Raw genomic sequence first — 21,723 nt, 5'->3', positions numbered from 1 at the left:
AAATGGTGTTCTGTAAACATCTTATACATTTTGTAATATTGTCTTGAGGAAGTTACCATTTCAATTATCTTGGTTAGACTGGATTATGCGTACCTAAAAACTTCTGACATCTAGAACTAAGATTTTAGATTTCTAGTTTCACCGTTAATTTCTTCGTTTCGTGTAAATCATAGTTGGGGAGACCAAGAGGGGATTTCGGGAAGGGTCTCGAGTGCGGCAGAATAAGATATGGGAGGTACCTTACGCCCTGTAGAGGACCCTAAACCATAAATGAGCTTTCTATGTCGGGGATTTGCACAATCAATAAAATCGATCACTGGACATGCTCGAGCACGGCCAATTTTCTTTTTAATATAAAGGAAATAATGCTAGAAAGCGGGAAACATCTGCCGATTACCACACACCGAAGTAGTAAAAAAATTTCATTTTGAAAAAGAAGTCGACCTGTATTATTATGATATCTGATAGTGTCACTTAATGGCATGAATCCCTGGGAAGTAATGATGTATCACAAACTGAAAGGAAAGGCTAATTTTTTAGGAAAATACATATTCTTCATACATTCTCATACATTTTTTTTTAAATCGTCAAAAGAAATGAAATATATTTATTTTGTATAGGCCAACGGCGGTACTTACAAATTGTCAGTTACAATATTTTTCTTAAACTACTACCGGATCGGAACGCGACCTCTACTGAGAAGAAGAGAAGAAACTCAGTGGGTTTTAATAATAATTATTCTCTTTTTACCTTTTTTTTTAAATGCCATCATTTATATGTACATATAATTAATAAAGCAATCAGAATAAGAAAACCCCCATAAAAATATCATATAATCTTTTCTTAATTCTAACGTCTAATCTATACAATCGTATAGGTCCCAATAACGCTCGGGTTTGTACACATTTAGCATCGTGGGATCCCCTACTATTATGTTAACTCGTGTCTTCCAGTTTTTTATATTAAATTTGGTTATTTTTTTGTAAAACAGGTATTTTCTGCTTTATTTTATATATCCACGTCCACTCACAGAAACTATTCCGCCGTTTTTAAATCGAATTAATATAGAGTTTATGGTAAACTGGATTTTATTGTCTTTTAAAAAGATATAAGTTTACCTTAAATGGGACCGAATTGACGGCGATCGCTATAACATTGACCTTTCCACTTGTTATGTAATTTATTGGCTTGTCGAGACACATATCTTATTAAGAGTCAACTCGTTTAACCTGTGGTGCCTGTAGCCGTTGGAAATGGTATGAAATTACTTTTACCCTTTCTGTATTTGCGCTAAAATAGCTGTAATTATGTTATTAAACTTGTTAAACTAAGTAACTATTACTCATAAATAATTACTGTTGATATTAACATTTAATAAGAGATTTTTCTGAACCAAATCTCAGTCGCTAAACATTTGGCCTACACATTCTATTCATTTTATATCTCATCTACCTCATTTGCATATATAGCCTTCTAATTGTATAATGTAAACAATTCTTAAAGACTCGATTCAACTAGAGCCACTGTATTTTTAATAATAATGCTTTAAAACAGCAACAAAGAGATAAAATGCATAGCAGCATAAGTTATTACTTTGACTAAAGATAATAGAACTCGCGCACCGTGTTATCAATCTTGCACGCACTAGCGCCACGCCTATTTCTGAGTAAATAGAAATATAAGTTATATTGTCTACGGCCTTTCCCCAATAGATTCAATATCTTCAGTTAAAAACTTTAATTGTTAAGTTTATTTAAAATAATCACAACAAAATTCCTTAAAAACTACACAATCCACATGCATTAAAATATGTATATAAACTATATTACCGTGAAACACGCCAAGATTGGCCACATTTTGAGGATAAAACTGTTTATTTCAAGATTTTTGTATGGATCCCCATACATATTTTTGTATCTATAGGAATGTGGCGACCTCCCGCTACTCGACAAGAGATGGCGCCACGAGTATTCTGAATCACGCTATCGAAGTTTTCTAAATATCTGGCATATATACAAGTTCCGAACTGAGACTGACGGAGCGCGGCCGCTCCCCGGGCATGATCACCTAGCCCGGCGGGAGATCTCCCTTTGCCAAAGTGGTGACCCCAGACAGGAATACGTCCCTTCTGACCCTCATCGATGGTGGTGGCAACCTCACTCCCTGAATGGACTGCACCCTCACATCACCAGTTCAGCTGTCCATCAGGTTCATCGCAGCACACAAAGACACGCTTCCTGATCCTGATCCAGCTACTCTCCGGTACTTCACGGACGGCTTGAGTAGCCATTACTCGCCCTCCTCACTTCGCTCCAACCTCAAGGCCTTGGTTCTCCCTCACATCTCGACTCGCCGCAGACAGAGGGCGTTCCGGGGCGCTTGTAAGCTTAGGCGAAGATTTCACAAGTACGGAACACCGAAATCAACTGGTATCGACCTCCGGTCTGAGCAGGGGGTGATGTGGCGACCTCCCGCTACTCGACAAGAGATGGCGCCACGAGTATTCTGAATCACGCTATCGAAGTTTTCTAAATATCTGGCATATATACAAGTTCCGAACTGAGACTGTCGGAGCGCGGCCGCTCCCCGGGCATGATCACCTAGCCCGGCGGGAGATCTCCCTTTGCCAAAGGAACATTAAGATCATGTACATACTTTAAGTGATCAAAATCCAGTATTTAACATCATTTTCCCCATCAAATACCCAATTTTCATGGCGGGCAAAATTATCTGGACTTCTAGCCAACATTACCCACCTTGGTTTTTGGTGGAATTATAGCCTTTATACGAATGATATAAGAACCAATAAAAGATTTTTGGCAATAAAGGCCATCGCTCAGAAAATTAAGTCAATATCGTAAATACTTGCCTATTAAAGCGAATGGGCAATGTTATCCTGACATTTTCGCTGCTCTCCATACAAACCCAACGTGCTTACGTAAAAGTGTCTGCACATTATTTAATATGCGGTTGTCACAATTGACTTGATACGATAGAGTAATATATACACATACAAACTGCAAGAGGTAAATAACACAATTCTAAATTGCAAAGTTCTTTAATACGACAAGTATTCTAGTTACGTTTTCATTCTAGTTTATTGTTTACATTTAATTTTATTTATTAATTCTTGAATGTATGATCCCGTAAAATTTTTTCAAGTATTCATGAACCATGAATAGCTTTAAATCAAGCTTTGTAAGTGGAGACCGAAAAGTGCTAGACGCGTGTACGACCTTCACAATTTTGTCCTCCTCTTCGGTTGAAAGCGCTGTGTGATATGCAACAGACGTCGTGTGTACTTGTTTAATTTTGTGAACTATTGTTCTCCTTGGAATTCCGAACTGCCTTTCAGCATCTTTTGATGAAATCTGACCTGATTGAACAGGTTCACACACAGCTTCACACGCAAGCATTAACATTTCTTCTGAATATTTTTTTACATTCTGAATCCAAGTTCCCGTCTTGAGCTTCTTGGTCGAATTTATGTTTGTTGCTCTGAAATACAAAATAGATATTAATAGACATTAAAGTAAGTACTAAACTAAACGAACCAATTTTAGTCTCAGGCATTTTTTTTGTCTATTTAATGAATTCTGCATATTAAATAATTTCACAATTCCCTTCAGAGAAAAATATTTTTAATTTTACGTAGGTACTATAAATAACTCAAAATTTATAAAAATAATGAAAAAAATCACGAAAATAAACTGTTGAAAAAACATTGCCAGTGTGAACTTAGAATGATTAGGGTATCAAAAATCCGTTTTGGAGTTTTGGGAGTGAGAAAACCACAAACATATACATACACGTATATATATATAGGTAAGTCTTTAATATGTTGCACTCTTTTTACCCGACTGCCAAGGAAGGGTTATGTTTTTCGCGCGTATCTTGTATGTTTGTCTTTCTTTATTTGATCCGATCTAACAAACGGCTGGATGAATTTCAACAGTTAAAGTGTCATTATATTTGTCTCAATGACCCGAGTGTCCTTAGATAGGTGTTAGTAAAAAAAAATCAAAATGGCGGATTTTTGGCGCGAAATAGTAACACATTTAAAAAAAAAAGTTAACCGAACCTATCGAGTAGGGTATCAAATGAAAGGAAATAAAACGGAGATTATAAAAACATATTTGTATATATATAAAACAGTAAGGTGACTGACTGACTGACTAACTAAATGACTTTTTCATTTTTCAGAAATCAACGTACAGCCTAAACCAAGGACTTTACAGTTCTGAAATTTTGCACACAGGTTCTCTATATAGCTTGAATAAGTACTAAGAAAGGCCTTTTGGAAATTCTACCCTTAAGAGGGTAAAATAGGGGAAAACAGTTTTTTTGAAATCCTTTAATTTTGAAGCAACTACTATAAAATTTTGTATTTGGCTTTCTGGATAGGAACAAGGACGCACTTATTTATCTCCCTCCGAAAAATCAACCCCGTAGAGGGTAAAATAAGGGTTAAAAGTTCATTTGAACTATCGTCAATTTTAAAGCAAACACTATGACATTTTGTATCAGGCTTGTTGGATAAAAATAATGAAATGCTACCTCTAACGAGGTAAAATAATGAACGAATCTTTGATTTACTGAAGTTATATATTTTATAGACCGTAAATGGTGATTTTTCGCGAAATAGTAACACGTTTTAAAAAAGTTAACCAAACCTATCGAGTAGGGTGTCAAAATAAAGGAAATTAAAAGGAGATTACGCATACATTATATAATATATCTTATATATAAAATTCTCGTGTTAGTGACCGTACTCCTCCGAAACGGCTACACCGATTTTCACCAAATTTTATATACATATTCAGTAGGTCTGAGAATCGGCCACTATCTATTTTTTTTACACCTAAGTGATAAGGGTTATTCATCCTTAACATTTTTTTATTTATATGGCAACACAACGTTTGCCGGGTCAGCTAGTACATATATACTCGTATATACACATCGAGATGACTGTCTGACTAAATGAGAGAGTTGATGTGCCAGAGATCAACGCAAAGGGAAACCGCTGAACTTAAGCGTGCTGGAATTTTACACATAGGTTCTTTATATAGCGTAAATGAACACTACGAGGATTAAATAAAATAGGATAATATTGTTTGAACATTTTTTGTTTTTGAAGCAGACACCTACTATGAAACTTTGTATTTGGCTTTCTGGATAAAAATAATGAAATGCCTATTTCACTGCTTTTGCAAATTCTACTTTAGCCTTTTTGATGCAGTCGGGTTTTTGATTTTTTAAATGAATTACTTGTTAGGTAGTTGAATTAAAAGAAAGTGTCAACCCTAGACGTTTTTTAATGGCGGGCAATGTTGACAACCACACGGCTGAACATTACTGTGTAACTTTGCCACTCCTCATAACTTTTGTTATATACAAGTTACAGAAACGAAATTATCATTAAAATACTTAATGGATTGTTAAACACAACATATAATCGATAAAACTTACCTGAGGCTTCCCCATGATGCACAGTTCACTTTCAATTTAGGTATGAATTTGACCCGCAAAAATACACTGTGAACTAGACAGGTGCTGACAGGTAACTGAATGAAGTATGGAACATCCGCGCTACTCAGTGTTGCCACATGTATATTTTATTTTCTACTAATGTTATCAGTGTTGCCATAAGTTTTCTACTTTTTTCGAAATTAACAAATTTCTTTAGAAATTGTATTTTGGGCAAAGTACTGCTTGGTGGCAAAGTTGGCGTGTTTGACGGTATATAGTTTAGGTACTACTGCTTGTTTTCTATATATGGTGTATATGAATCGAGCAGTAGTACGAGTAGGTACTATCGTTTTGCTTCGTACGAGTAGATGCATTCGAAAACTGTCTAAATACCAATCTTGTGTGAAGTCTTCGCGCCTCTTTTTGGCTCGATCGATCAGACAAAAATTGTAACCATGCCAAATCTCAATGTTTTATCTTTAAATTGGTATCTATAATGAATATATTTTGTTTTATTTACTTTTATAGGGTAATAAGCAATGAATGTATTAATTTATTAAGATTTCGAACAAAATATTTCATCAGGGTAGTTCGGATTAAAGGTTCATCTGTCAGACACAGTGTAGGGAAGTTAAAAATATTTTATTCTCATGTCATTCTAGATTTAAGTAAATAGTTCAATTATTCTTATACGTGATCTCCTAGTGTCAGAAACTCTAAATGTCTGTAACTCATATACTGAAGACACTGGCATATAAATCTGATATAAATATAAAAGACGTAGTTAAAAATTGCGATATAATATGTTTATACCTACCTAGTACATGTGTCATTAAACTTAACTTTTATCATGACCATTTGAAAATTGCATGCAAATTTGTAAATCCATTATGTATATTTCACATAAAATGTATGTCAAGGTACATACATGTGCACCATTGTTTACTAATCACGGAAAAAGCATGATAATAGGGATGTACTGCGAAACGGGCTAATCGATGCCGTAGTTACGCTGAATTAATTACCCTAATCCCAGCTTTTAAGCTAATGAAAGGTGACAATATCACGCGAACTTTGTTCTCGTACTTGCCAGTACACAGTAAATTATATATTTGCCAGTATTCGCAACAAGGTGGGTAGCAATGCCTATAAATGTTAAATGGGGGTGTTTGCGAACACTCCTAGCTCAATATCGCCAAATCTTACACGCACGTAGACTTTCAGGGTCGGTGGTAATTTTATATAGCTCTATGGGTTTAATAATAGGCACTAATCGGTACTTACAATCAGTAAAATTTAATTGCTTTACGGTGACGCTAAAAACGTTTATGAATGAGATTAAAATTTGCGCGAAAGAAATAAAACGCTTAGCCATACATTTTCATGCACTACGCGTGCGCGGTTTTCCAAAACGTATTCCGCGTTCGCGCACAGTGACTAAAAAAAAGTTTCTGAAGTTCAAATGATGGTGGTTCAGTAATAGACCTGAAGGATGGATGACCCACTAACATATAGAATAGGTAACATAAAAAGTATGAGACTTAACAACTTTAAAATTTATATTATAGTTTAAATTTTGAGGTATTAATGAGGTAGAGTCTGTAGGCGCGTTTTTTCAACTTTAAAGCGCTGTAACAGCATTTTTAATTAAATATTAAAAAATATAGGGTTATTTTTCACTTTTTTTGCCTATAACTTCTTTAATTTTTAATTTAGGGCAAAAAGTTATATAAACATTTGTAGGCAAAACAATTTGCTACAAATTATGACTGCAAATTTATCGCGAAAAAAATGTTTTTTCAAGATGGCGGCCGGGGGATAAGTGTGGCACACCTACAAGCTTAAGGCTTCTATACCCCCCCACACATGTCTCAAAAATAAAATTGCGTCCTCTAAAAATGCAATATTCGGTCCTTAAATTGTAACATTTCAATTGACTAAATTGCTTTACTGGTCACTAGTCACTGGCTAGTTCTTTAGTAGCTGAACTAAAACTCGTTATAATAATGTTGCTTTGTTTTTAGGGTACATTAACAAACATTTTTCGTGGAAAATTACTTTGTCAGATGGTAATAATATTTACTTAGCTAGATATTACATATAGGGCGGTGGTACGTTTTAATTGTGATTAACTGAAATAAACTACTTGCTACAAATTCTGTTTTGTTCCACCGCGATTCTAAGGATTAATATTCATGTTATTTCATTACTCTAATGGAATTATTATTCACTACAATTGTTCTTAATTAATTCCGGCGACTTTTCTTTCGTGTTACATTTTATTTTTCCTGTACTTAACTAATTACGTTATTTATTAATGCTAGATGAGTTTTTATATAAGGTTTCGTGAGATCGCTTCATGCTATTAATCCCAATTTGTAAAAATATAATATAAACTTTTATTGTAATTATATTAATAAAATATTTCATGTGTGGATGACTAAGGAGAGATAGTCCATCTAATTAATAAGAACACAGAGTTTTAAAGAATATCGTTGGGAGTCCTAACATGGGACACAAAGATAAGATCACAAGCATCTAGGTGGATTAAGTCAGATTCACAAGAATCTGACTTAATCCACCTGACTGAGAGGTAAATGTACCTAATGTTCCTTTCAAAGCATAATATTATTTCAACTTCCCACAATGTACATAAAAATATTATATACGTAATAAGAAAACCTAGACAAGGCCAAGTTTCGCCGCAAGGGGCATACTATTATGCTTCCTACTGTCCTACATAAACGCGAGCTTCAAAAGGAGTGCCGAAGTAGTAATGGTGCAGAATATTAATTAGCTGCAAATTCCTTTTAACAATTAATTTAAGTTATAGGACACTCGATAATATTAGCTAACGCCTTACTTAATAAGCACATACTTAAAATTACAAGTTATTAAATTAAGACAAGTATGAAATTATGAATACTCAACAAGTTGGCAAGTGGTTAATATTTTGCTATAACAAAGCACTGTATTTGAAGCGAATTACGCAAATTATTCAAGTTAGCAATGCCGATGAGCGCTAAGATATCAGAGCCCGCTAATAGGTGTACATTACTGCAAAGCTATGTAGGTTAAATATTAGGCAGCCGATCGGTACTCGGTAGGCGCATTGGGCAACGCAGTCGGCACCTCCGTTGCCTTATCGGCTCTGATTCACAAGGTCACACATTTGAACCGGCAACCCATATTAAACGTGATCTCATCACTGGCAAGTCTAGTGACCGCTGAACCAGTTTGAACTTTATAAGATTTGTTCAATTAAATATAATGTTCATAAGCCGATTTTGAGTGCACGGCAATTATAATTTGGAACGTTTAAGTGTTTTGTGGTTCCGGCAACTCAACCGGTCAAATTGCTTCCGGGATGACGACTATAATAATTGTACGATGCCGTAAACTTGGGCATTTACATTTAAATAACCGAATGAAACTTGATTTCAAAAACTGCGATTCCTATTCTAAGAAGTTTACTGCTTCTAGGACAGATTGTGTGCTCAATTTATGGATTCTATAATCAAACCAACTTAATAAAAACATGCCGTCCATATTAATGAACTGTCATCGCATTTATATGTCAATGTATACATTATAGATGGGGTCACAGGTTTTTAAGAAGCGAAAACATATTTATATCCCTTAATACCATTGGTTACGATACTACCTACTAGGTTTTTCCCCGTTTTATTCGTCTGCTTTCGAATTTACGCACAAATATTGTAAGCAGTATTTTAATCCTAGCACCAAACTATCTGCTGACCTAAAATAATGTTGTTAAGACTTTACAAAGTTGTACCATATAACCAATCTGTATCTCTACATTGAGAATAACTCAAACATATCTCCTAACGCTTAGTGTAATTCAGCCAAAATTACACCGCGAAGAGATGTGTTTACTGATAAAATAAATAGTCAAAACCCATATTGCTGGAGAATTGTACTTGCCAGACTAATAAAATAAACCACGGCTGTAAATATAGAGTGCAACAGGCATCGTTTATTTATGTTTAGAATTTCAGTTTGTACAGTTCATAAATTCTCCATTTCAACATTCTTCCGAGCCAAAGTGTCAGAGAATTTGGAGATTGACCCATCTAACAGTAGATCATATGTGTGTTCCATACATAATAATAGATAAAACGTGTAGTAGTATCTATATGTATGACTAAATTCTTCACATAATTTTTCACAACACCTGGAAACGAATCCTAGACTACATGACCAATATAGTGCAGTACACTTGTAGAATTGGCGTAACGTAACGTACTACCTACACTTGTTTTACCACTTTAAAAACTAAACGAATACGATGACGTCATTATTCAGATAAATCTATATAATTGAATTGCCTATTGACATTAAAGTTTATACGAAATAGTGTTGATCAAATTAAATCAATGAAAGTAAACACTTACCAATTGAAAGACTTGCACGGTTTCTTCTGAATACTTGCTTATTCTTGATACGAGGAAGTAGGTCAGATTGAAAAACTATAAGAATGTTTTTGAGGAAATTTAAGTTGAACTATTTTTATTGGCGATGAAAAGTAAACACAATCCCGTTCGGTACCTTCGTATATTTTTTAAAATTTGTAGCACTTTTAGGTTATTGAAATTCAGCCAAAAATTGTCCAAAAGACTAATAACAGCACGAACATATTTTGTCAAATATTTTTATAAACTGCTTAAAAAGTTCAAAGCAAAAGTAGTCAACTTCAAAACGAGAGTACTGTCCCGGTTAAGAGATTGATCTTAAATAAACATTTCTATCGTTCCTTAAGATTACAAAATTTCAAGGGTCTTTTTACAATTGTAATTATTGGCCATAATTCTTCTGGATAATGTTTTTACACATGTGCACTTTATCGATTCTAACATCAACAAGCACTTTGTAGCCGGGATCCATGGACCTATTGATAAAAAACCATGGCGTTATGTTACCAGTCAATCCTACTTAAACAAAGGGCTTATACATAAAAACTGCGTAAGAGTTTCTTTCTATAAGCAATCAAGAAGGTAAAACGTGTGTTAAATTTCTTGTACGGTTTAAGAAATAAATGAGTTTTAGTTAACACATATGAGATACCAATTTTTTTGTTGCACTTTATGTTCTAAAATTTTGAAGATGTGTTTAATACGAGTATATTTTGAATTGTTCCATTTTTTAATGTTACGAAAATGACAGACACTAAGTATGTCGTCGGATGCTAATTATTAATTACCTATACATTACTACCATCCGATGTAGTACTCTTCAAACTTGTTTGCGATCAAGGTGTTTGCAGTGGATAATTACCGTGGCAACGGCACTTACAGACTGTGATAATGAACGTTTCAACAATGATTCTATTAATAACCCCGATGGGATTGTGTGGAACGCACATAAATATTCTCAGATATTTTTTACAGCTTGTAAATCCCGGCTATTTATTATCGTAGCTACACACATTGAAATTTTTAAATTACGTTGTAATTGTAAAGCATTAAAACATCGGAATGTTTTCGTTTTGTGGTTTATGTAAGCGACTACAGACGATTATTGTGGTCTCTATATTATAAACTACAGTAATCTAATTTGCATACATATTTGTCAACACCTTCTGTACCCAGTTTTGGTTACCAGGTCTCTTCATGGCGTTTTCCTTCTAGCTTGTTTCCTATTTTTGAGTAATGCCGGCACTGTAATGTGATAATGTGACCAAGTGGTCATATACTATTTTTTGTCGTATACAATTTTTAATTCAGACTTCCATACGCGTCGCGTCTAGACTTTCATCGATTTCTAGCGAGATTTATCGCTTACTTTGCCGCCCGATATGTAATAGTCAATAGAGGGCTTCTGAAACATGTGGAACTTTAGGCTGCCAACTGCCAAGCCTTTTTAGATTTGTAGAATTAAGTTAGAGTAGCTAATAATAAAATTGATAAAATAAAGTTATATAAGAAGTCATCCCTATATGATTTATTATTACTTTTATGCAAGATATGAAACTGTAAGCGTGAGTTAAACTTATAAACTATCTGAGATATCAAATAGTCGATAGACTGAGTGTAAACAATTTAATGGCAGATATATCAGATTGGAGTATTCGGTTAGACGGTTTTATGGAAATATCGGTTTGATGGTGATCACGTGTGCTAATAATATTGAACGGACGATCAGTAAAATTCCTGAATTGGATTTTACGATCAAGTTTATGAATCGATTAAGTGCTTGACCTCGCCCTCAACTGGATGCTAGTTATGTTTTGATGCTGTTGCCCAGGTGTGATGTATTAGATGTATTAAAACCTATTGCAGGAACTCAATTTTGTTGATCACTAGCTTTCAGTAAATTCTATGTATGATTTTTGATTGATAATTGAAAGGTTCGTTCCAATGGATTCTATTGTAATTTATGATCTAGCGATATATTTATGTAAAGGAAAATTAATCATAAGTGATGTATGTTACAGTGAATATATAGGAATTAGTGAAATTGATATACCTAATAGATATTTTAACAAGGAAAACGACTAGCTTCCGTGGCTTGAGCAGCGTGGCCAGTTTGAATAATTAGTGGATTGAAGGGATCATTTTAAAACTATAGGAAAGCGATTAGTATCTAATATTGGCAATAACCAGTATTCAAATGTTAACCTTCATTACTTTAGGGCTTTTGTTTATACCTACGGAATTACAATTAAAGTCACAGTTGGAGTTTCCTTCCTCTTGAGTAATTTATAAATATAACTATTGCATTTCAACAAACATTCTATCATTTAATACCAAGTGACAAATATTTATTACGTCCCCACCAATATTAGTGACGCACTGCTGAGCATGATTCTTCTCTCAGAAGGAGAAGCTTTTAGGCAATAGTCCATCAAGTTAATAGGTGGCAGAATGATACGGGTTCGACGACTAAATGCTTCTTTTTTGCTTAAATCTTGTAAAAAAGTGCGGTTTAGTAGCTGAACCATTAACACATTAACTCAGACATGTAGATTTTCTAACGATGTATTAGTATTCTAAGTAAGTAATAATCTGTACTAATATTATAAAGAGGAAAATTTTGTTTATTTGTTTGATTGTAATGAATAGGCTCAAAAACTACTGGACCGATTTTAAAAATTCTTTCACCATTCGAAAGATACATTATCCACGAGTAACTTAGGCTATATTTTATATGAAATTTTGATAAATTGATAAATAGATTTTGAGGCGGTATAAAGTTTGCCGGGTCAGCTAGTAAGTAATAAAATAGTAGAGCAGTGCCACTTATCTTTTGCCGGTCACTTCCTGAACGATCAATGATCGAGATGATGCCAATAGTACAGATCAGTTACGATGTAACCACCATAACTTTAATACCAGAAATAGAAATAAATTAGCAATTCCTAAACATAGATTATGTAAGGTGGCTAGATCTTTCGTGGGCAACTGTATTCGCTACTACAATAAAATACCCGACCACATTTTGAATCTCACAGAAAAAAAGTTTAAACATGTCGTTAAACTAACGCTATGTAAAAAAGCGTACTATAAAGTAAGTGATTATTTGACTGACAAAACGGTGTGGTCTGAATTAGCTCCAGCTCCACATGTACCATTACGTTAAGTTAACATTGTCAAAAACATTTTTTTTTAAAAGATGTGTGTTATGGAGTTTCTTTCGCCGCTTCTTCTCCATAACGAAACACCTTGTGAAGTGGTGGTAGTTGCTTTGACATTCAAAAAGTGATCTGTAAAGAACCTATTTTGAATAAAAAAAATTGATTTGATTTGATTTGATGACGGCGTAAGAGTAACGTAACGGCGTCGTCATGAAATCTATATTAAGATACTGTAAATCTTCCGATATGTCCGCGTCACACGTCTACGACAGCTTTGTTTATGGCGCCTGCAATATTTGTGACTCTTCCTTGAAATTTGTCTTACAAATTCAGTGAAATTTAAATGAAATTTGTCTTTGTTTACGGGAATTGTCGTCGTCAACCAATTTGGATCTCTATTGGTAACATGTCTCAGAGTGATAACTAGCAGTAAGCCATAGCCTACTGCGTTGATGAAGGCCAAATTGATAGAATTTACATATCCTAAATACGTTTTCAAAGAAGGGTTGGTGGTGCAGGATTCTTCGCGATGTTTTACTTGGCCGTTTGAGCACGGCCGTGTAATGGTGAACTCATTTCGAAAGAGTTTAGAAATTATTTACATAATGATTATGCCGGGTTAATATGCATACAACAACATTTAATTTGCATTGCTTTGCAAGTAAATCAGTTTGAAAGTAACTTGTTTGTTATGGTTAAACAAATAAATAGTCAATAGTAAAAATTCAAAAAAATCTTCTTGGTGTTCTTGAAGATGTATCGTACAAACATTTGCAGATATTCGTAAACGACCTACTTTCGAATGTTACTCATAGTACTATTTCACGTAAGTATTATTTTGTTAGCATACTCCTCAACACCACACAGTCTGTATGTACTATGTACTAAGTTCCAGTATTTGAGCAGTTGAATGTATTTTTTATTTTTGTTACCGCCCACTTCAATACTTCGGGGGAACATTATGACGTCATTTTTGGTTTCGTGAATTCTCGTTTCTGGATTCAGTACAGTTAGGTGCTGTAGTTTTATGCAAAAATAAAGTTTTTGTTTATATTTGTGATTTATATCTAAGAAGTCAGATGGGGATGTAAAGGATTTGTAGCTACTAAGAATTGTTTGAATAAAAAAACCGTTTTGTCACCTGACGATATCACCGTCGCCTCTTGTTGTTCACAGCACTAGAAACTTTGTATAAATCGAGAAGTTTTTTAAAGAGTTTTATGTCCCTATCCATAATAGGTTGAGAGTACACGACACAAAAGGATTTCATTATTTTAACCCTGTCCTTCCATTATATAATCTATATATATTATTTTTTAAGGCCTGAATAAACTAAAAATATCTACAGTCCTTGTAGGAGTACATTACTCTGGAAGAACTTATCATTAGACATTAAACATTACAAAGCGTGTGAGTATTCTTAGATAAACATTACGTTTATATGTATTGTTGTTCTAAGTGGGAATTCAAATTAGCCACTCATAATTATGGTGAGCAAGTAGGTATATTATTTAATTTACATACAAATGTGACGTTGTCCTCATGATAAACACATATTGCATGTCTCATGACACTAATTTGTATTGTTTGTCTATAAAAGGGTGACTCAAAGTTTAGACCATAAAACGTACGTTGAAACATTACATATTAACACTCTAGCTACACTTTGTTATTCGTTGAATTAACCTCTTATGTACGAACTCCGAAGGCACCGCAGCAGTGTTAAGCGCTGCTGAGTTCCGCTTTGAAGGGTATGGCAAGGGATACATACTTTACCAAGCCGTTCCAACTTAGTCCTCAGATGTAGCGACACATTTGTGGCCAACCTTAGATAGAAAAATAATCTTATCTGGCATTGATTACCGATGTACATGGGTGGCATGTGCCAGTTACCATCAGATGGATTGGTTCCTCTTTTGCTACTTCACTTGACTGTAGGTGGACTTAAGATAATTAATGGGAACATTCACTTAATGTTTTATTACTATGTCTCACGGTATTAGAATTTACTAAACCTCCATAACATATATCAGCATCCGTTTCCCGAACACATAGCATCACTCGTGAGATAACAAGCATAACAATGAGTCAGTTATGATCAGTTGTAAGTGCTCAATAAACCCTATACCGAAGATTTATGTTATGGCTTTCTTGCTACATTTAGCGTTTTTAAAAATCAGTGCTGAGCTCAGTTCTTTATTTAACTAGTTTTGTTATACACGAATTTGTTATTCTCCAACCAAATGCAATTTACTATCATAAAAGTGTCGAATTATGAATAACGGCGAGTACGTACACTAAAGAAAATAAATTTAACGATGGAATGATTTACACATGATCGTGAAATTTGTATATATTAGCGAACGTATTGTGAGTCATAAATAGTATGCCTAATACACTAAAACAATATTGACAGAGTGGTTATACCAAAATTGTATGTTTATTAATTACAGCTAACATGTACTCGTGAGGTCTTTTTAGAACAAGCCTTAATTTAAACAAACAAATGCGAATTTTTCTTATCAACATGAATGTAAAAAGCCTTAAACACTATATATTGAAAGATTTAAGGCGTTGCTATGGATTCGAATGATCCACCATTAACTTAGTAATATTATATTATAGTGTCATATAATTGCTTTGCCATCGATGTTAAGTATTAAACATTTTAGCTCAATCTGTAAGTTAAGTATAGTAAGTCTGTATCTGTTGAATGGAAGTAGGTACAACTTTGATGCAATATTTGACTCTACGACCTAACATATCATTATTTATAACTAGCAGACCCGGCTAACTTTGTACCGCCTCAAAATCTATTTATCAAATATATTTCATATAAAATATAGCCTATGTTACTCGTGGATAATGTAGCTTTCGAATGGTGAAAGAATTTTTAATATCGGTCCAGTAGTTTTTGAGCCTATTCATTACAATCAATCAAACAAACAAAGTTTTCCTCTTTATAATATTAGTATAGATAAAAGCTCATAAAAATATCATTGACCAGTATGTATAAATGCAAACATGAAAGTGATTTGCTAACGGAAACCGGGTCAGTTAATTTAATCACAAACAAGAAAATAAAAAGCAAACATTTATGAAACGCGGTGAAATAGGGCGCAGTATAAACCGTGGAACGAATGCCCGCAACCGAAATGTTAGCGCGACATTTCGGTCACTCGTCGGTTGCGTTATGATCGCCATTATGAGTTATGAATAAAGCTATAATAGTCTATACGTACATATCGCGGGCTTGAAGCCATTGGAACATATAGCTGATATTAGAGGTATTCAGGAGACAAAAAACTTATAAATTTTCTTAACGTCAAAAATTTCTCATTGTTTTGTTATAAATTAATGAACCTATTGTTATAATTTATTCAGAGATTATGTATTGATAAATTGGGAAATGAATGATGTAATAAAACAAAAAGCGTTTTTTTGCGACCTTATGTCTTGAAGCCTGTTTCCTAACACCCGACGACCCGTGTGGCGGAGCGGCCACCATACCGGTCTGACGCGCAAAGGGTCCCGGGTTCGATCCCCGGCCAGACAGAAATCTAAATGATGAATTTAGATTTCTGTTTCTGGGTCTGGGTGTTTGTGTATTTGTCTATGTGTGTGTCCATGGCACCCACGACACAGGGAATCCTAGTGTGGGGCTGTAAGTGTAGAAAGCGTTTGTTTTTTTTTTTGTTTTTAACACCAATTATAACTCAACTTTTGAGATCGCACACATTTTTTCCGCAATCATATGGATTGTGGAAACCTTGTTTAAAACTTATGTGTTGGTTATAGATCGCTGCACTGATGAAATCTGTTACTCGAAAACATCTCATCTTGACGTTTGATTGATCGTGATAGAACTGTATGAAAATAAATTTGATTTCAAACGTTTAAAATATTCCCACTAGTTAGAACTAGCATGAAAAATATCGCAACCACACCTCTCACCAGTTTTATGGCAACCCAACCTAACATAACCATCCCATCAGTTGTCTAATAACCTTTTTCTGTCTTTTCAGGTATAGCACTACGTCCATTCGGCCTTTCGTTAATATATCTATTACTGTACTTAATAGCACCATTTCCACAAGTGCCAGATTCAAAAACTTTCAGAGGTAAGTGCATCGTATCTTTGTAATGATAATGTTATTTAATGCATTACGTATGTATCGACATATATGCACGCTCATATATATCCCGATAAACTAACAGTTATCTTATCACCGGGTTTCTGATAACGATGTTTTGATTATGGCTTCAGTAGAATTCGATATTAATGTTATTCTTATAGTATTTGCACGCGTATGATATTTCACTCGATCAGGCTAAGAAGGTCATTGTCCCTGGATAGCTATTTGGAAAAAGGGATGGTATGCTTGCGGATGAATGCTGATTTGTATCTTTTAACAAGGTACATAGTAATCCAAGTCGAATTAGCCAACATGCTTAGTGGTTTCGTAAATCCTATCTATACTATCTTATAAAAAACTGGATTAAATGTAGGTATCAAATTAGTCATTCGAATCTGTCTGATATTACATATACGGATGTCACGCTTGATATACACTTGTTTCTATGTGCTCATACTATAAATGAACCTTTCGCTGTTTTCTAGAAACCTTTAGTTCTTCTACTCTATATTTCAAGTACAGTTCAAAAATTCATGTGTATTTTCCAGGATGGCACGGGAAATATCTTCTCTTAGTCCTAGTAGTGTCATTTTTGCTTCTGTTGACACACGCAGCATGGCACAGCGTATTGGCAGCATTTGCCCCTTATGGGTCCTTGCTGAAGAATTATACTATTATACAGCAGATCGGACACAATCTCGGACTTGTATCCTACGCTGGCATAGACCCACTTATGGCCGTCCAATACCTGGCACCCGAGGTGAGTTTCATAAATTGAAATCACATTTCTAATGTAGGTTTCGAACCGACTTCAAACATTTAGGATTTTTATGTCGGTTAATGAGATGCATCTCTTTGTGGATGGCATCAGATTTATTTTGGAATCAGTTGCCAATTCGTACTGCTTACGTATTTGAAATCTCAGAATGAATTTGTGTTATTTTAAAATGGCTACTGTATTATTTAAGTGGTTTTCGTTGATAAACCCTATTTTATTTTCAGCTTATAATGTCCAGTATATCGTTAACGATATTTATAGTGTTGCGGAAATTATTAATTGGAACGCCAAGTGATGAAGTTGAAAGGAAAGATTCCAAACATCAACGGTATCCTACGCTGACGAGTGCAGGTAAAATTATTACATACAATTTGTATGAGACATTTGTCATTGCTTCTATATATGAAGTCTTAGGTGTATGAAGATATGCAAATAGTAAGTTTATTATCTTTTAAAATGTCAATATTTTAGTAAGAATGTAATGTTCCTCTTGCAGTATCACAATCTATGATTAATGTTTATGTTAACTAAATATAAATGCAATGACTCAGTCCAGCGAGATCAAACTAACGAAAAATTCGTAGAAGCTGAGATACCAATTTTAATGCTTATCTTATCCAATTTTTTGGCATCTTATAATAGTCTTACAAAACTGTAACCGGAATTATATCAAAAAACAATATTTTTAAACCATAATTTAAGTTTAATTACTTGAATAGATTACTAATTAAGATATATTTTTTGTAAATATAATATGTTTTCATGTTGCAAAACATTTGCTTCGCTTACTAAAGATAACATAATTTTACGAATGCAAAGTAAAACTTCTCACAGCTACTTTACATACAATTACTATATTGCAATGTACATGATGGGAGATATAGTTTTTACGATCATTTTGTATAATCATAAATGTCCCTAATGGTTCAAAACACCTTGCCTTGACATGGTCAATCGACAAAACTGTAGGTAATACCTATAAATTGTAGATCTTCGCACGGGGATCTACATAATTTATTGATATACCCACTACTACAAGGATAAAGAAGTTTTAAATAAATGTCGATGATGGAAAAAAAATCACGGCGAATTTTTTATAGCATTTTTGTACTTTAATATGAGTGTTTGTATGATTTTTAATACTCTTTATATGTAATCTGTATACATATTTTGTTTTCTTTTTAAGGAAAATACATAGCCCTGTTCCTGATAATGTTCTCCGGGATAATGCGGCCCAGCATCACATCGGGGATTTACTTCTTGGTGTTCATGGGTGCGGCGACGGCCTGGGCGCTCGGGCGGCCGCTGGAGCGGGGCTTCGCTGTGGTCGGCCGATGCCTCATGGCCATAATGGCGGTGCATATAGCGGTGCTCCTCGTCTACCAGTGCAATTGGCTTACAGAATTATATCCACCGGACAGGGATTTTGCTAGGTTTGTTTTAAAAATAGAATAACTTCTGCCTTACTTGTATTTTTCTGTTATACAATTGAATTAGCGTTCAGAACGAATAACTCATCTCTGATTCATTCCAATTAGATGCAATCCTTTTTAACCGACTTTCCAGGATATAAATTAAACAAGGTCCCACGGAAAACATTGGCACTAGTTAGGTTATGTTTATATTTCGAAATTATTACAAGATGTAGTGACCATCTCAGTTACTACGCGTGGACAACACGACTGTTCTCTGCTGTAAAGGTTATGGAGTCGAAATTTAAGGCATATTGTTTTAATTTCGCAATAGGTGACTAGTGAACTGTATGAAAAAGTGAATCATTATTGATTCGTCTTCGAAAAGTTGAAATGAAACATCATTATTCATGTCGGATCTCGATTTGCTAATTACCTATTCTCGTCTGTTTGTAGGTACTTCGGTCTTACGAGGCTGGTCGTCATCAATGAGACGGACGCCTCTAATTTTACATACGAAGTTACAACCGACCACATGTGGGCCACCTTAGCTAGCCCCTTAGTCATCCTATTCACATACTTCTTCCTAGCAATAGAAACGAGGGAATTGTTCAAACCTAAGGTATGTATTTATCTCTAACTCGAACTCATTTTGCATTATGATTATGAAAGAAATGATTTTATTATTAAACTGAATACTAATGAAATAATTTTGCTTGTTGGAACCATTTCGTATTTTGGGCTACACATCTATGACTAACATCAATGCAGTTAACAATTTAACAGTTAACAACGGCACACGACGCAAATGATCAGTAACATTGATATTGTAGGTACCTATTCCAAATTATGTTTAATTGAACAATTGGCAAATGTAAGTTGTCAAAGAAGATTTACTATCATAAGTAAAAAATACTTTGTGTTATGTGCCGCGTCGCAACTTGTGCACCCATGCTGCAGTAGATCTTGTGCCGATCTAGTGCTGAGTAGAGATCGAGTTCACCGAGTGCCTTAGTATTCCTTATTAATGCGAATGGGGCAACGTAGGCAAAGAAAAAGAGCGCTCTAACGGGTGTAGAGGCGGGCAAGCTCAATGGGTCGCTGGTGCGGGGCGTGTCCTTCCACCGCGGCAGCCGCCGCGCGCCGCGCGACAAATGGAAGAACGCCACTAAAAAAGTTCGAGTAAGCCGGCCCGGTTTTGCAATGTAGAAAGCGTTTTTGATTTAGTTTTATTATTTTGTTTATTTTTGAAACACACCTACTTTTTAGTTTTTACTAGTACCACCACTTTTTATAGATCGCGTAAAACACTAGCTAGCTTGCTACGAATACTTTGTACCTACCTGTAAAATAGTATTGATGAACAGTTTGGTAATTTGGCATTCGTTATGTACAGTCACTCGATTGGTGTAAGGCATGCATGTATAAACTTCCGACGTATATTAAGGTACCTGCTAATTAAACGTATAGTTTGTGCAGTAGACCTTTGCTATGTTTACAAATAATAAAGCAGTCGCCGCTGGAATGCCGTAAAATACGCTTTTGCTAACAAATATGTGAGTAAACACAATAAAACATTCGTAAACGTTAGTATGTTGGCATGTCGCCTATGAAAGTATTTTATTTTTGCAACCTGCTTTCGTTCTTTTATAGGTTGCATATTCATACATAAATTCCCAAGCGGTCCGAGAGAACAACGGTGAGAATACCCCTGTAGGTATTTTTTTTATTTTTATTTGCTATCAATATGTCTCGTAATGTCAATGGGGCTATCAACACGACTTTGTCATCCTAAAACACAAAAAAAACATATGCATGGGGTCCTTTCGGGCATCCGAGTCGCCATCCACTTCAATTCATTCTTGCAAGTTATATGTCGTTAGTGTCGTGCTTGTTATAGATCAAACAAACAAACTTTAAATAATGTCATCGTAAATAGTTAATGTTGTAACCGATACATATAATGCAGGTACCGGTGCAAACTATGGGTCACATATATCCCAAGACATCGTACATCTTAGACAGGGTTCGTGGGAAAACAAAATCATATCGTTCTATTCCTACAATGTGTATGAATGAACGTATTTATATCTTCCGCAATGCTACCGGGCAGACATGGACCGTGCCCGTCAAAATTGAGGTCTAACATTTAATTGCGTAAATCGCCCATTTCCAAATAATTAGGATATTTTTCTTTGGGTAATTCATAGATTAGTAAAGAATACTCACTCATAACAAGAAAATGTAACCAGTTTTGACTATTGAAATTGTCAGTGTGTTTGATAAATATTAAAAAAATGTAATTTTTAGAGCATTTACGAATGAAACGATATT

At 34.7% G+C, this 21,723-nt stretch overlaps 1 protein-coding gene across 7 annotated transcripts in view; it reads left to right on the top strand.

The window, feature by feature from the left end:
• The window catches only part of Piezo (piezo type mechanosensitive ion channel component), a 67,331-nt gene that overhangs the window by 6,623 nt on the left and 38,985 nt on the right, over positions 1–21,723 (top strand). For 6 of the 7 annotated variants that reach the window (XM_073080834.1, XM_073080832.1, XM_073080836.1 and 3 more), the window contains exons 3-8: positions 17,089–17,184; positions 17,748–17,959; positions 18,202–18,328; positions 19,164–19,410; positions 19,846–20,011; positions 21,043–21,102. In XM_073080834.1, the coding sequence (XP_072936935.1) occupies positions 17,089–17,184; positions 17,748–17,959; positions 18,202–18,328; positions 19,164–19,410; positions 19,846–20,011; positions 21,043–21,102 (908 nt within the window). The remainder of the gene's footprint in view (positions 1–17,088; positions 17,185–17,747; positions 17,960–18,201; positions 18,329–19,163; positions 19,411–19,845; positions 20,012–21,042; positions 21,103–21,723) is intronic. The other variant, XM_073080833.1, reaches the window with a different exon arrangement.

Source organism: Epargyreus clarus, unplaced genomic scaffold (genome assembly GCF_041222505.1).
Source record: "Epargyreus clarus isolate Ecla_fem2 unplaced genomic scaffold, WU_Ecla_fem_2.2 ptg000015l, whole genome shotgun sequence".
Lineage (NCBI taxonomy): Eukaryota > Metazoa > Arthropoda > Insecta > Lepidoptera > Hesperiidae > Epargyreus > Epargyreus clarus.
Note: the sequence above shows the minus strand (reverse complement) of the source record. Positions and strands in the feature narration are given on the sequence as shown.